Here is a 14,002-nt window from a genome sequence, read left to right as displayed (position 1 = left end):
TTCTCATTGTAATAGTTGATATTCTTGCTATTACTATACATACCTAATCTTTTGATAAATCCTGCTAAGTTCTTATGGTTAGTCATTTGTTATGTTAATGAGTTAAATATGCAAAGCCTGAAAGTCTTTCCTTTTATTAGTTTTCATTCTGCCATTCATAGGCATATGTGAAAAGTTTCAGCATCTACAAAAATTTGTGCAATGCTTTCCTCCACATATGGATACAGTTAGATATAATCAATAAACAGAATTAGATATGATTAGTATTTGATTTGAATGTTTTCATGAGCTACTGAAGGGCCGATTAAAGGGCAAACTCTTGTTCAAGAATGTGAAGTTCCTATGTACAAATCAAAATTATTTCTGTCATGCAAAAATGTAAAGCTACTTCATATGCTTTTATTACAAAGTTTTCCTACCATTGTGCTTTTTCTCTTTCTTTTTACCTCAGGGATTACAAGCTTCAGTAACCTCACAGAAAGAAAGGGCTGCTTCATGAAATCTGAAGTGCAAATACTGATTTTCCTGCATTTCCTGTAACTACCCGTTAAAGTTTCCTTCAAGCATCCTTTTATGTCTTTGGCATTGGGATATATAGTTTGAAATAACTGACTGGGATCCATGTATGTATCCCAGAACTTCCTCTTAGTCTCTGCAAACTGAAATAATGGAAATCAAAGAGAGGATAACAAAAAGTGTTTACACAAATCTGTAATCCATTATTAGCATTATTATTACAAAATGATACCCTGTTCCAGAATCACATCTTTTGCAAATTTAATACAATAGGCAACAGGAATATTTTTGCAAATTATTGAATTCTGTGAGAGAATCACAATCACTTTAGCCAAAAAGATTTTTCTTAATTTTAAGACGTAATCATTAATTGTCCACAAAATAGCATACTTGGCAGTATTTCTGGCTTTTATTTAAGTCAACAAAGCCAAAGATGCTTTGCAATTCCTCTGTAACATGCTCTCTAATATTTATGGAGCTTCTTAGTAAAATATATTTTCTGCTAGAGAAGATGATATTTTTCACTTGCACCAGTCCCCCACTTTCTACTGGTAAAGGACACAGCCTACCTAAGTGTCAAGATACCTACAAAATTGTCAATGAACTCCTTAGATTTTCTCATATATTTTGGATTTTGTTTCTTTCTACAGTTTTAATAAAAATTCTATGCCACCATCATGGGAGTCTATTTTCCTATAATTCGGGGACCTGCTTTCTCTGTTTTGCTGACTTAAGGTTACCTTCAAGCTATAGCATTAAAATACATAGGAAGGGGCTAGTTTTTGTCTTTAACGGAATACAGTAAATAGAATGAAATTCAATTTATGTACTTTAGCAGAAGGAAAGATTTAGAGTTAATAATCTCCTGAGACTAGCTGAATAATGAGTTCTAGAGATTTTTTCATTTCAAATAACAATGCTTATTTCACTGAGACATCCCCTGATAATATGGCTGATGATAAGCCATGAAAGCTCTCCTGGAAAAGAAATGGAAAGAAGATGAAGAGAGATTTATTTTTCAAATAAATCCTTTCTTCAGCTGCCCAATGATGTTTGGTAACATGGCATTTATTTTGCAACAAGAATTGCTCATCCAAGGAGGAAAATTGAACAATTCATTCATTGCAGAAGACTTAAGAGTCCAGGACAATTTGGCTAGGCAACTGTCCACTTCCCAATTTGATTTAATATCATCTGAATAATTATAGAATATCTATTGTTACTTTGGTGTCATTTTATACACCAGAAGAATTTCTCCATGTCATTTTATACACCAGAAAAATTTCTCACTATCAAATCAACCGTGGTAAAGCTAGGCAGGAAACTGCAATCGTGTTCTAGACAAAAATTGCTAAAAGTACTCCTGTATTTTCTTACAGATTCTCATCAGTTAAAAAAGGGTAAGTGACCACTTTCTGCTTCAGATGCACAAAGTATAAGGTATATTTTCCTCTGGCAAAACAAGAATCCATGAGCTGAGAAGCCAAGAAATATGGTTCCTTGTCTAATGCTTTACTAAAGCAGACAGCTCATTTGGAAAGCATTTTCAAGCATGCCCTGCCTGACATCAGTGGTAAATTGGTGGCTGGATACCATTCTCAAAAGATAAACCATTACGACAAACTGGAAAGCAAAACAGAAAGTTAATTTAATCTTGTTTCCTATCCATTTTATTCATTAAAGGCAGATAATGATCTTCAAATCTAGGTTCACTACTTTGACATTAGACCTTTGCAAGATTCATTTGAACACTGTAAAATTCAAACAGGTTTTATATGGACCTCCGCATAAGCAATCCTGATCACATTTTTCAGCAGAGGCACAAATTCACAGAATTCAGAGGAGGCAGATCTGGCCAGTTGGGCCATAGAAACACATTATGTTCTCTAAAAGTCAGTGTTAGTTGGTTGGCAAAAGTCAGAGAAAGCTCAAGCTGAAACTGAGAAAAGACTGTTTGTAGCACCTCTTGGACTTTAAGTGGAGTTGTTCTGGCAACTTAGAAGACAGCTTTATTCAGCTCCACCAAAGCAGAGAAGCAAAGGAACAAGAAGTCACCTAATTTATAAAAATAAGGATACAAATATAATACAAAAATATACAATTATTAAACCAGCTGATGGAGAGAAGCAGAACTATCATCTTGATCTCAGGATAGAACACAGCCTGGGTAAATGGCGGAGGTAGAACCGTGATAGGGAACTGCATCCAACTTCACTGGACCACAGCAGGGATAAGGACAGAGGCAGCTCCCACAGAACTGCATGGTAGAAACCATGCAGCCAAAAAAATCATACTCTGAAATGGTATAAAAGTTTAAAAAGTTGAAATTAGCTCTACATATAACACAATTTTTTAAACTTACCCCTAATGAGTGCATGGAACTCTTTGTTTTTCAGGTGTCCTCTCTCAAGATCAATTTTTAATGTCAGGAGGAGAGTAAAGAGGAATTTGTGGTTTTCATACAAGCCTCTAACAGAATACGAGTAAATTTCAAAGGTAAGATACTCAATAATATTTGAGATTCTTTTCTGAGGTAAAGGAGACTTCTTAGATCTGAATCATGAAAACAAAGCACAAAGAAAGCATGTTAATAATAGCAAATACATTGGAAAGACAGAGATCTGAATAGTAGAAAAGTCTGCGTCTTCCTACTTGGCCATGGATTGATCAAATAACTTCAAGAACTGAGCCAGTGAAGTTTGATACATATTATTGACCATGCTCATTTCTGTAATAAGAAAATAAAGAATGCTTCCACGTGTAGCAGCAGGTCGATATTCCTCCTGAGCAGTGTTAATCTTCACTTCAGTTTCTGCTGCCACAGACAACTTTTCAGCTACTTCAGCAGCTGTTTGCTTAGTTGTTTGCAGAACACCAATCAAGGATTCATCATCTACTAGTGAACCTAAAAAGTGAAATATTGGATGTTTAGGACACTTTTACAACTTTTTTTCACTTCATATATATAAAAATTGAAAGGCCAAATTATAGAAATTATTGATAACAAATGGAAATGATTTACTGAATTGCAGAAAGCTTTTAAAATGGAGACCAAACAGGATATGTAACACTAAAAATTAGTTTTATATTCAACATGCTGAACAAATGCATTCAACCTATGCCAATATCTATACCAACAACTTTGCAGCATGTACTAGAGAAGTCAGCTTTCTTATGCACATAGCATACGTATTCATACACAGTGCTTCAATTATTTAAAAGTCTGTTGATTGGTACACTCAAAATCAAAAAGACTTAGGGTTCCAAATGCAATGGTCACACAACAGTATTCATGCATCTCAAGTACTTACTGATCGATTTGCTGGAAATTACCACCTTCTTTTTCCACCAAAGAGACAGTAATAGATCATGTGCAGGCTCCTAATATACTACAAAAGACTTTCAACACCATTTAAGCTAGCCCATTTTACTCTGCATTTTCAATGGGTTAAGGATTTGCCCATGATCAGATATCTTATCTCACTTGAGGGGCAGAAAGCTCTCAAGAAATTTATTTGTTTCACAGAACTTGTTTAGGTGTTAAAAAAACTTAGTGTCTAGGGTTGTATATAGTGGCATGCTATAGTACCAAATCCCTCATACACTGGTAAATCACCACACTTCAAATTTCTACCATTGGATGTTCTCTTATTGTATCTTGGATGGATAAATCAATTTCTGTATGGAAAGGTTCTAATGTGAATCAGATTAATCTGCCTAATCTGCTTAATCCTGGTTCTTTTACACTTTGATACAGAACCTCTGGTTGCACTTAGTTTGTACAGAAGATTGTCTTCCAGTTCTTTCATCTTCCTCTTATTAAAAGTTACATCTTCCATGAGTTTAATTCGTTCTGCCTCTAGCTCCTATTATTAAAAAACAAGAAAATGGCATGACACTTTATGGACTGTAACGATGAGTCATACTTAAAATTCAGTTGCCTGATTTTTCAAGTTCATGAAATGTGCATTTTACTTTTTCAGGTATCTAAAACATGTTATTATAACATCCTTTTTTTTTAAGCAGCATTTATTCAGTATCTTATGAAGTATCTTATCAATGCCAAATGCTTGTACTTAATTCTTTGTGTCATACTGACAGCCATACATAGAAGATCCTCTAGGTGTATTTTTGTTATTTGGAAATTTCTATACTGAATATATATAAAATTTTAGGCTGATGTCTTTTTTCCATTTGAAGATTTTTTTCCCTAAATTCTAAAAACAGTTAAATAAAAAAAAATTAAGCATCACTATGGTTTGTGTATACTGTTAGTTTACCTGTTTTTCAGTAAGAATTACTCTTCTCAGTAACTGATTCTCAAGTCCTTTCATTGTAACAGTAAAATCAATAATTGATGTTTTTGCATTAATTTCAGGCGTGAAAGCAGGATTGGGTAGCTTTGTAGTAATGTACAGTCTAAATGAACTCATAACATCTACTTCCTTATCACCAACTTTCACCTGTGGAGTATGTTAGAAGAGTATTAAGTAGAGGAAAATAAGCTTTATTCAACTCAATAATATTGACCAGAAAAAAACCCACATTATTTGAAACGCCAAAGAGGAAGTTTATTTCACAATTCAAATTTGTCATGAAAATAACAATCGATGACCAAAGGTAGCAGTTAGGGTACATTATAAAAGTAGCATTCCCCTCCAGGTAAATATAGGGATTACTTCCACTGTGGGTTCTAATTAATGGCTTCAGAACCATTTGGTTTAGGTTTTGTGCTTCTAATCACACCTCAAATGAAGATGGTAGAAACTATTGGCCTTTGGAGAAATCATTGTTTTCTTGTGTTCAGGAAAAAAAAGAAATTATTTGATCCAACAATGGAACATAAATTATTGGAAATTAATTAATTTAAGCCACTCCCTTAAGCATATTGTTTGCTCTGACATTCAAAGTAAAACTACTCCACAAAAATAGGAATAATTTTCTTTTTATTATTATCAACAATCTGGTCTACCATCTCTCTCATATCCCAGCCAGTTAATTAAGATTATTTGAGAAAAATACATATGGAAATATACGTGCTGTCATTTTATTTCAGGATGTTTGAAGGGGGGTTGTTTTTAAAAATTGGGAGTGATTTCTTTATCTAATGAAGGTCAGAAAGACTCATGATTTTTCAAGGTTGAGAATATACTTAACATTATTAATAAAACTTTGTGCTTTTTGACTTGTTCCATCAGAAAACAGTTCTATCCCAGATCAAAGATTCTGCAGTTGCTGCAATCAGCGCTCCACACTAAGAGGAGAGAGATCTTTTCAATTCTATTAATTCTGTTAAAGGGTGTAAAATGAAATTGCTTGAAAATCAATAGAAAGTATTGTAAGCATTCAATAGGATAAACATAACTGGTTCTGGTTTGGAATCTTCAGTAGTAACTTCAGTAGATAAACTCAAATTTTAGACTCATGAACTTGCTACTCAGCTGAGGCTCTGTCTCCTATATTTTATTAGTTCAGTTTGATTCTTCACACTACCCTACTGAATACAAAGTTTACCTGATTCAGCAGACGTTTGGAATAAAAGGGTAAAATATAATTCATCACAAAGCTAACTACTTATTCCAGGTCTTCTGTTTGATTACTAACCTTAAAAGATGTTCCAGATTTCATGAAATTCTTTTCTAATATATTATCAAGGACTGGATCCAACTCTTCACCTATATCTTCAATCACGAGTGATCGTCCCAGTGAAAGACTATCTTCTAGGTGTGTACGGAAATACTTGTCATTCAAAGTCGTTACCTCAAAAAGTAAATTATAAATTGATATAAGGACAAAAACATTTCTTCGAAGTCTTACATGAAAACCACAGATCTAACTATGAAAATTTTTCATTGTTTTTGTTAGCTGCATTTTAAAGAAAGTAATAAACGTTGACCATGCAGCAAGTTATGCAGAAATACTTCTTGTGTATACAATGAAAAGTACCATAAAAAGGGGAATTAAAAGATTGGCTGTAATAGAATCTGCAAAACTTCATTATAAGAGTAATAATGTACCAAGTAAAACTGGTACAGCTTATTGGGAATTGAAGACGTCACATATATTTTTGAAATCAGAGATGCCTAACTTTTAATTTTCTCTTCTATGTCCTGAAGAGTAGATTTTCTAATTTTAGTTTTGAAGTGTTGAGAAATTCTTTCTGGACACCTGAATTCAGTCTAACAGATGAACTGCTGTTACAATATTATGAACTCAGATGTTTGAAATATCATGAAATGGGATTCATAACATATAAAATCATCAAAAGACATGAATAAATAAATAAAACACTAATTTTGTATTGCTTCCTAGATTTTTACTTTCAGAAAGTTCTCATTATTTTCAAGATTTTCTCTACAGGTATGAAATAGGGCCATTCTACCAGAAAACAGCTTTGCAGAAAAGGACCTTGGGGTCCTGGTGGACAAGTTGAGCATGAGCCAGCAATCTGCCTTTGCAGCAAAGGCCAACAGCATTCTGGGCCGCATCAGGAAAAACATTATCAGCAGGTTCAGGAAGGCGATCCTTCCCCTCTGCTCAGTACTGCAAACGCATATCTGGAGTCCTCTGTCTAGTTCTGGGCTCCCCAATGTAAGAGAGACACTGAAGTGAGTCCAGCAAAGGACCAGTAAGATTATTAAGGGATTGGAGCACTTGACATATGAGGAAAGCTGAAAGACCTGGGATTATTTAGCCTCAAGAAGGCTCACAAGGGTATTTACCTATGTATATAAACACCTGGTGGGTGAGAATGAAGAACAAGGAGGCAGACTCCTCTTAGTGGCACACAGTAACAGGACAAAATGCAATGGGCACATATTGAAATACAGGTAATTCCATTTAAACATAAGGAAAAAAACCTCCCACAACTCTATTGTGAGGGTGGTTAGACACTAAAACACGTTGCCCAGAAAGGTGGTGAAGTCTCCATCCTTGGAGGTATTCAAAACCCAACTGGACACAGTCCTGGGCAACCTGCTTTAGTAGATACTGCTCTGAGCAGGGAGGCTGGACTAAAATACCTTCAGAGATCCCTTACAACCTCAACTTTTCTGTGGTTCTGACAGTTTACTTTGTTAATGATAAAATGATAAGCAAGAACTTCACATTCACTTTACTCCAAGACTTAAAATCTTCAAAATCTAGAGCTTCTAAAACCCCGAAAACTTATTGAGATTCAGGAGGACATGTGACATTTTGCAACATTCAGGTTAAGGGTTTTAAAATGCACGCTCCTTTTCCCATGCTACTTCATTTGTGAAAAATTCATTTGTGATGCAAACTACAGGTAACGTGAACGTTGTTGTATTATATTTCATGAGCAGACATTTAACCCTATTGGCTTAAGCTATAAAAGAGCTATTAAAATTGCAGTAACATTAGGATAGACAGATTTCTCTTGGGTTTGATTTCAACTGGTTGTCCTCAATTTACTTTTGTAGCAGTAATTTAATGTATGAATTCCATCTTGGGTTCTAAATGCTGGACTGCATCAGTTTAAGTACTTTGCCTACATTTTCAAAGCTGTAAGTTATCCTGCCTTTGTCTGTAATCTTACTAATAGTTGCCCAATTTACTCTCATTTAATAATTTCATATTATACTCTCTTGCTATATTTTTCACCACTTTGCCCTCTGTTTAGGGAACATACTCACCAATTTTGAACATAAAGCTACCTCCTTCTTTTTCATACTTCTTGCTAGATTTCATGCCAGTATTTACTTACTATATAATCTTTTCCAAGTCCTTGAATGGGATTTACAGCTCTTGTCAAGTTCCCTGCTGATGCATCTACATCATTGTCAGTCTCCATACAAGTTAGTTATCTCAGATATGTGTGTATGACAGTTGCACTGACTCAAATGCAGACACACCCTAAAGCAATAATGTTTGAAGGACTACAATACAGCACATTATTCCTTTAAAACACTGTTCACCTGTAATTCATTATCCTGTTCTTTCTTCTTAATCCATGATTTCCCTTGAGTTTGTGGGTCTACCAAAAGGGGGTATCTAGTTGCCTTAGTGACAATGATACCATTCTGAATTGAGAGATCATCTCCAGGCAGTCCTTGAAGATTCCACTCACTAATCTGAAGAATAAAAAAAAAAAGTAGTTTGAAATAAAATCTCACTGGAATTATCCTTCAATTACGATTGTTCTAAGAAATAATGGGGACATCAAGCCAAGGGGGATGCATATCTGAACCTGCTGAAAAGTGATTAATGCAGATGGAAAAATATTTCCAGGATTCTATTTTTATGGATGTTTTTAACTATATAGAATGATTAAAAAAATATATTTTAAAAGTGTAAGAAAGTCAAAAGGCAGCTTGACAGCCAAATTAAACATTAAAGCTTTTGGGGCTTAATATTTACTGAAGGAAACTTGCAGATTCTGGCATTGTCCTCTGTTTGGTTTCTCATACATTCACATTGAGTGAAAAGACTTTATGCATTCTTTTTTAAATATTCTCTTTGACATAAAGTTTATTTTTGAAACCAGACCCAGATAATAGTGGCAGAATGAAAAGTTAACAACCAAACTCACTGTTTTAGTAGATATGTGATCTATAGCTGTGGTGATGGGTTCTCAGAATAAGATACTTGAAAGTGCACTGTCTTATATACAATTAGACAATTGCCAGTATGTCACTTGTTTAAAATATGTAACTTGTTTATCTATCTAAACATTGCTCAGTACTCAGATGTTTAGTGGAAATTGCCAAGAACATTTGGAAACCACAAGAACCACACTGCACTGCAATATTGGGGATTATAGTTCTGTTCTAAGCAAGCATAATGCTGGCTAACAGTCACAGAATATGTTAATTGAAATTAAAATGAAACCACCAAGCACCAAGAACTTACTGTTGGCGGATCTACCAACATAGAAATCAGGTTCAAGTTTTCAGAAAAGGGGATTTTATGGGCTTTCATCTCTGCTTCCCATAAATCTTTAAGCAAAAGCTTCCTGAAGTTTTGATTAAAAGGTCCACAGTATGAAAGAAAACCTGTGCACAGCAGTACATCTCCCACAAGTCTAGAAAAGGAACAAAATCATAATTAAAAGGTGATGTACAATTTCAATTTCTATTGATTTAGACAACCAGCTTTTGAAACATAAGATTTCTTTTCTGAGGACAATTTAAGGAGAGAACTGTTGCTCTTTGAGAACAACAAATAGTTTCTTTGTGTTTCCAAAATATTTTTGTGGCAAAACTTAAGAGTAGTATCGTATGAAAACATTATCTTCACCCCAACAAGTAATAAAGCCCTGATGACAACTATTCCTTCTTTCATAACTGAAGCAAGAAATTGGTCTATTTCTTAAAAATATGTCTGCAATACAATATTTATCAAAAGATACAAACTTAATTCTCTTGGAATGAGCGGACCTCACCAGAAATGCCCAATTTCTCCATAGGAAATTTATGGAAACAGAAGCATTCCACAGAAGCTGAGCCTAAACTTTCAGGCTCTTTACCTTTAGCAACCATTTTGACGGGTTTCCCATTTTCTAGACAGCTAGGATCTCTGGCTCCTAGGCCACTCAACATTTTGTCATTTGGACAGCAACACAATGGGCACTCCCAAGTTTCTAAGTTTCTCAGAATAAGGCCTACTGTCCCACATGTTTCAACACACAGACTATAGGACCAAGGTTACTGTTTGGTCTCCAGGCCTCCTTCTTTTATTCAAATATGCCATAACTAGTATCAAAAGGGATGCTTCTTTCCCTGTCCAGTATTAGGCTAGGAATCCTTCCATTTTCCTTCTCGGTGTCAGCCTTAGATCATCCCTACCTCCCGCCTATTGGAAATATTGGAATGAGATGCAGTGTTAGGGGGGCAGGAGAGGCAGTTGTAATACAGGCACATAACTGCACTAAAAATAATCCCTTTGGAAATAAATTCCAAAATTGGAGGTATTGTTCTGAACTGAAATACAAGCACTCAGCACTCAGGTATTCACTTATGGGAGAAAAATTCAAATTTCAGGATAGTTCACTTAATTGTGTAACTATATTAAGATTTCCAAGAGGAAAATGAAGTAGAGCTATTAAAGCTACTAAATTGCTTACTAGCTCTTCAGTTTTTACACATATTTCGTTTGTTTTTTTTCTCTGAATAATTTGATACCTGTTAATCTGAGATTTAAATTCTTTACTTTGCTGAGTCCATCTAACTTTCTCTCCACTCAGCCCATCTATAAGCACAGAGGCTGCTTGCATCTTTCTTCTGCATGTTTCTGCATCATTCAGTAAGTCCTAAAATTAAAAAATGTCCTACTTAATAACAGAATACAAAAATCTGAAGAGTTATTTTATATATCCTTTCATCCTCTTATATTTATTATGACTATTTTATTTATTTAAAACTCATTCTTGAGAACTCTCAGTGCATCTATTTTCTAATATGTTCCTATTCACAGAAAGAAGGAAATATGAGAGAACATAGATTTAAATCTCTTACTTTTATACCTGAATCTCATCCATGTCATTCAAGGTAGCAGGCCCTAAATGCGTGTTTGTATCAATTCCTGATTACATAACAGTATTGTATGCAAGCATTTTTCATAATACTAAAATACTTTTATCTCACCATTTTCTCCTTCATTGCTGCATCAAACTTTGCCTGCACTTTATCCAGTTCAGCTTGCTTTTCATCTAATGCTTCCTGAGCCTTTGCTAATTCTTCATTAGCTATTTTCAGGTGGCCTTCCTGTTTGGCCAAGTTAGCCTGCAAAGAGAAGAAATATTAAAACAATAATCGTGCAAGATTTGAATATACTTTGATGACTTATTTTAAGCCTGCTTAGTTGGTAATCATAAGACAATAATACATCAAAAAACTTTAATATTAATGTTTATATAAATATTAAAAATATTTAATCTGAAAACTATGTCACATATATACTGCAGATACAATTTTTTTGTTAAATAACAGTGTAGTACTCAAGGTTCCTACTATAGATTGTCAACTTTATTTCTTTTAAAAAAATTTACATTTCAGGAAGCTGATTAAGGAAGTAAGGTTTCTGATCTGTATATATTGATTAGCCTAGAGGGACAATCACTCAATCTTCTTGCTTGATTATATGCTTTATTATTTCTTTTTTATTTGTACATTCTGTAGCGATCAACAATCACAACAACAGGAGATTGGTCCTTTATCAGCTAACAATATAGCTTTTACCCGCTAGAAAACCATGGTCCTAAAACAGTGAATCTTCCCATTGCTCCTAAACAGATATTTATGGTGAACACAGGAAATGCATTAAATAATTCTTTTGACTCATCAGTCAAAAGCATGACTGTTGCTTTTGTAAATGATACTTCTACCAGTGACAAAAAACATGGAAAAGATTTGGAATCACCATTCACATGCTTTCCCCCTTTACTTTTTTTTTTTTTTTAAACTGTGCTACATGTAGGGATTAAATACTTGTTTTAGAATCCAAAAAGTAACAATCACTGCATTTGAGTTTCCATATGGTCTTTATCTCTGATAATTTTTTTTATTCAAATGTTCACAAACATCTAAAAGAACAGCCACACTAAAGTAAATCTGACTCTTAAAAATGTTTTACTCAGTTTGGTTCCCACTATTGCAACGTAACTCTCTTATTGATGTGAGCTCTGAATCTCTTCAGAATGCCAATATTTGGGCAAGATACCAGTCCTCCACTCCCTCTAAGTTATCGTGTGAAAGCAAAGAAGGTAAAATAGCTGCAAACCTCTGATTGCAGGACTCCTTAGAGAAGGAATGAACATCCTCTCCTGGTACAACGTTTTGAAAACAATTATAAAGTGATTATAACATAATAAAACCAAAGACTGAAAACACCTTTCACTGTACACGGTAAACCAGAGCACATAAATTTAACCTAGGCTAATTTTTTGTTCTGTGTTCTGTCTAGAATCAAGAAGAGGCTATGGGGTTTCTCTGCTCTTATCATCCTTAGCCACTAAAGTCTACGGGCAATTATGTCTGAATAAAGTTATCTAAATATATTTTTTAAATCCTACTACTATTAAAGTAAATGAAATTAAATTACATGGAAAGCCAACACAAAGCAAGAGATGATGTATTACCTTAAGAGGTAAGACTTCTCTGTTAACACCATAAAATATTGCCATGGCTTGTGTCCAAGAGAGGAGTCCTGCCACATTACCACACACCTTTTTACCATACTCCAGTGTATAGTCTTCCATGTTAAAGTAAGGCTGGAGTAATTCTACTGTCTCTTCATTGATTGAATCCTTAGGAAACTGCTGTAGACTCTGCAAGAATGGGCCACTCATAAGCTGCAAAAAACAACACGGGATATTTATAAGCTATTTACACATTTCACATTCAAAAGCTTGTTCATAGGTGAGTATGTTAAAAAAATGTTCCTAAAATTCTTCTGTAGAAAGAGGTAATTCATACAGTTAATAAGTATGCTATTCAGTTGTAACTCCTTCCACATGCTTTCAATTATTTTGAAGTTTTAAGCAGTTACACTCCAGTAACTAGGCTTGAAAGTTATTTATGTACTTTCCATCTTCCACATTCCTGTGTTGCCCTTTAAAAAGCATTTAAGAAGCAGCAATTTCATAAAAAAAAATTTAACTACAATAAAGCCTCAGAGATACATTTGTAACTTACCTAAAGAATGCCGAAAAACCTGCTTATGCGTTTGTGAAATGTGATCTAAATTCTTCTGGAAAGGGAAATCATCAGTTTTAACTTTTTTCTAACAAATGTTTAACACATTAAAGGCAACTCATGGAATAACTGTTTATCCCATTTCATTATGTTGGTGGAAAATAAAAAGGTTTGATAATTTCTTAATTCCTGGAAAAGCTTAAATAAAAAGCAAGGGCTCTATTCATATCCAAAATATGTAATTTTTCTTCATTCGCATGACAAAAAAATTGAGGCAATAATATTGGCAAATTAATACACTAATAGAGGTAGAGCAGAATTTAAAGACTGGCAGGAGAAGGCATGGAAATAAAAGAGTATCCTGAGAGAAGATCAAAGTCCAGAAGGAAGAGATGGCTGGCTGACCAAGGAATTTGGGCCAGGAATATTGAAATGCAGAATGGGAAAACCTACTATCTCTTAGTCAGTCAAATAATCTTTCAAACAATCAAGGAGCCTGGGAGGATCAGAAGGCTGTTCAAATGTGAACCTACAAGTTCCCAAAGAGAAAGAGGGGTTTTCCAGAACGCCCTTTTCTCATGTATGGTTAACATGATTGGTATGATTTATTTATTTGCCATCAGGTCATATGCCAGGAATAGGACAAGGAAAATCTAAAGCTCCTACTGCAAAAGTCTCTAAGAAATTCACCTACTGCTTGCTACCAAATAAACTATTTATATACTATGCCTATCTTAAAACCATATGTTTGCGTTTTTACAAAATTCTGTCCTGTTTTGAGAGAACAGCATCATAAATTCTCTGATATGCAAATTGCTATTTCTGATATGTAA

The 14,002-nt window shown here is 34.4% G+C and overlaps 1 protein-coding gene across 1 annotated transcript in view; it reads right to left on the bottom strand.

The window, feature by feature from the left end:
- The window catches only part of DNAH8 (dynein, axonemal, heavy chain 8), a 146,215-nt gene that overhangs the window by 27,889 nt on the left and 104,324 nt on the right, over positions 1 to 14,002 (bottom strand). Inside the window, 10 exon segments of the mRNA XM_009331077.1 lie at positions 2,879 to 3,069; positions 3,169 to 3,421; positions 4,277 to 4,382; positions 4,797 to 4,979; positions 6,121 to 6,276; positions 8,454 to 8,609; positions 9,388 to 9,559; positions 10,659 to 10,786; positions 11,121 to 11,258; positions 12,614 to 12,826. Coding sequence (XP_009329352.1) covers positions 2,879 to 3,069; positions 3,169 to 3,421; positions 4,277 to 4,382; positions 4,797 to 4,979; positions 6,121 to 6,276; positions 8,454 to 8,609; positions 9,388 to 9,559; positions 10,659 to 10,786; positions 11,121 to 11,258; positions 12,614 to 12,826 — 1,696 coding nt within the window.

This window comes from Pygoscelis adeliae, unplaced genomic scaffold, assembly GCF_000699105.1.
Source record: "Pygoscelis adeliae isolate BGI_AS28 unplaced genomic scaffold, ASM69910v1 Scaffold218, whole genome shotgun sequence".
NCBI lineage: Eukaryota > Metazoa > Chordata > Aves > Sphenisciformes > Spheniscidae > Pygoscelis > Pygoscelis adeliae.
The sequence above is the reverse complement of the archived record's forward strand: the minus strand, read 5'-3'. Positions and strand labels throughout refer to the sequence as shown.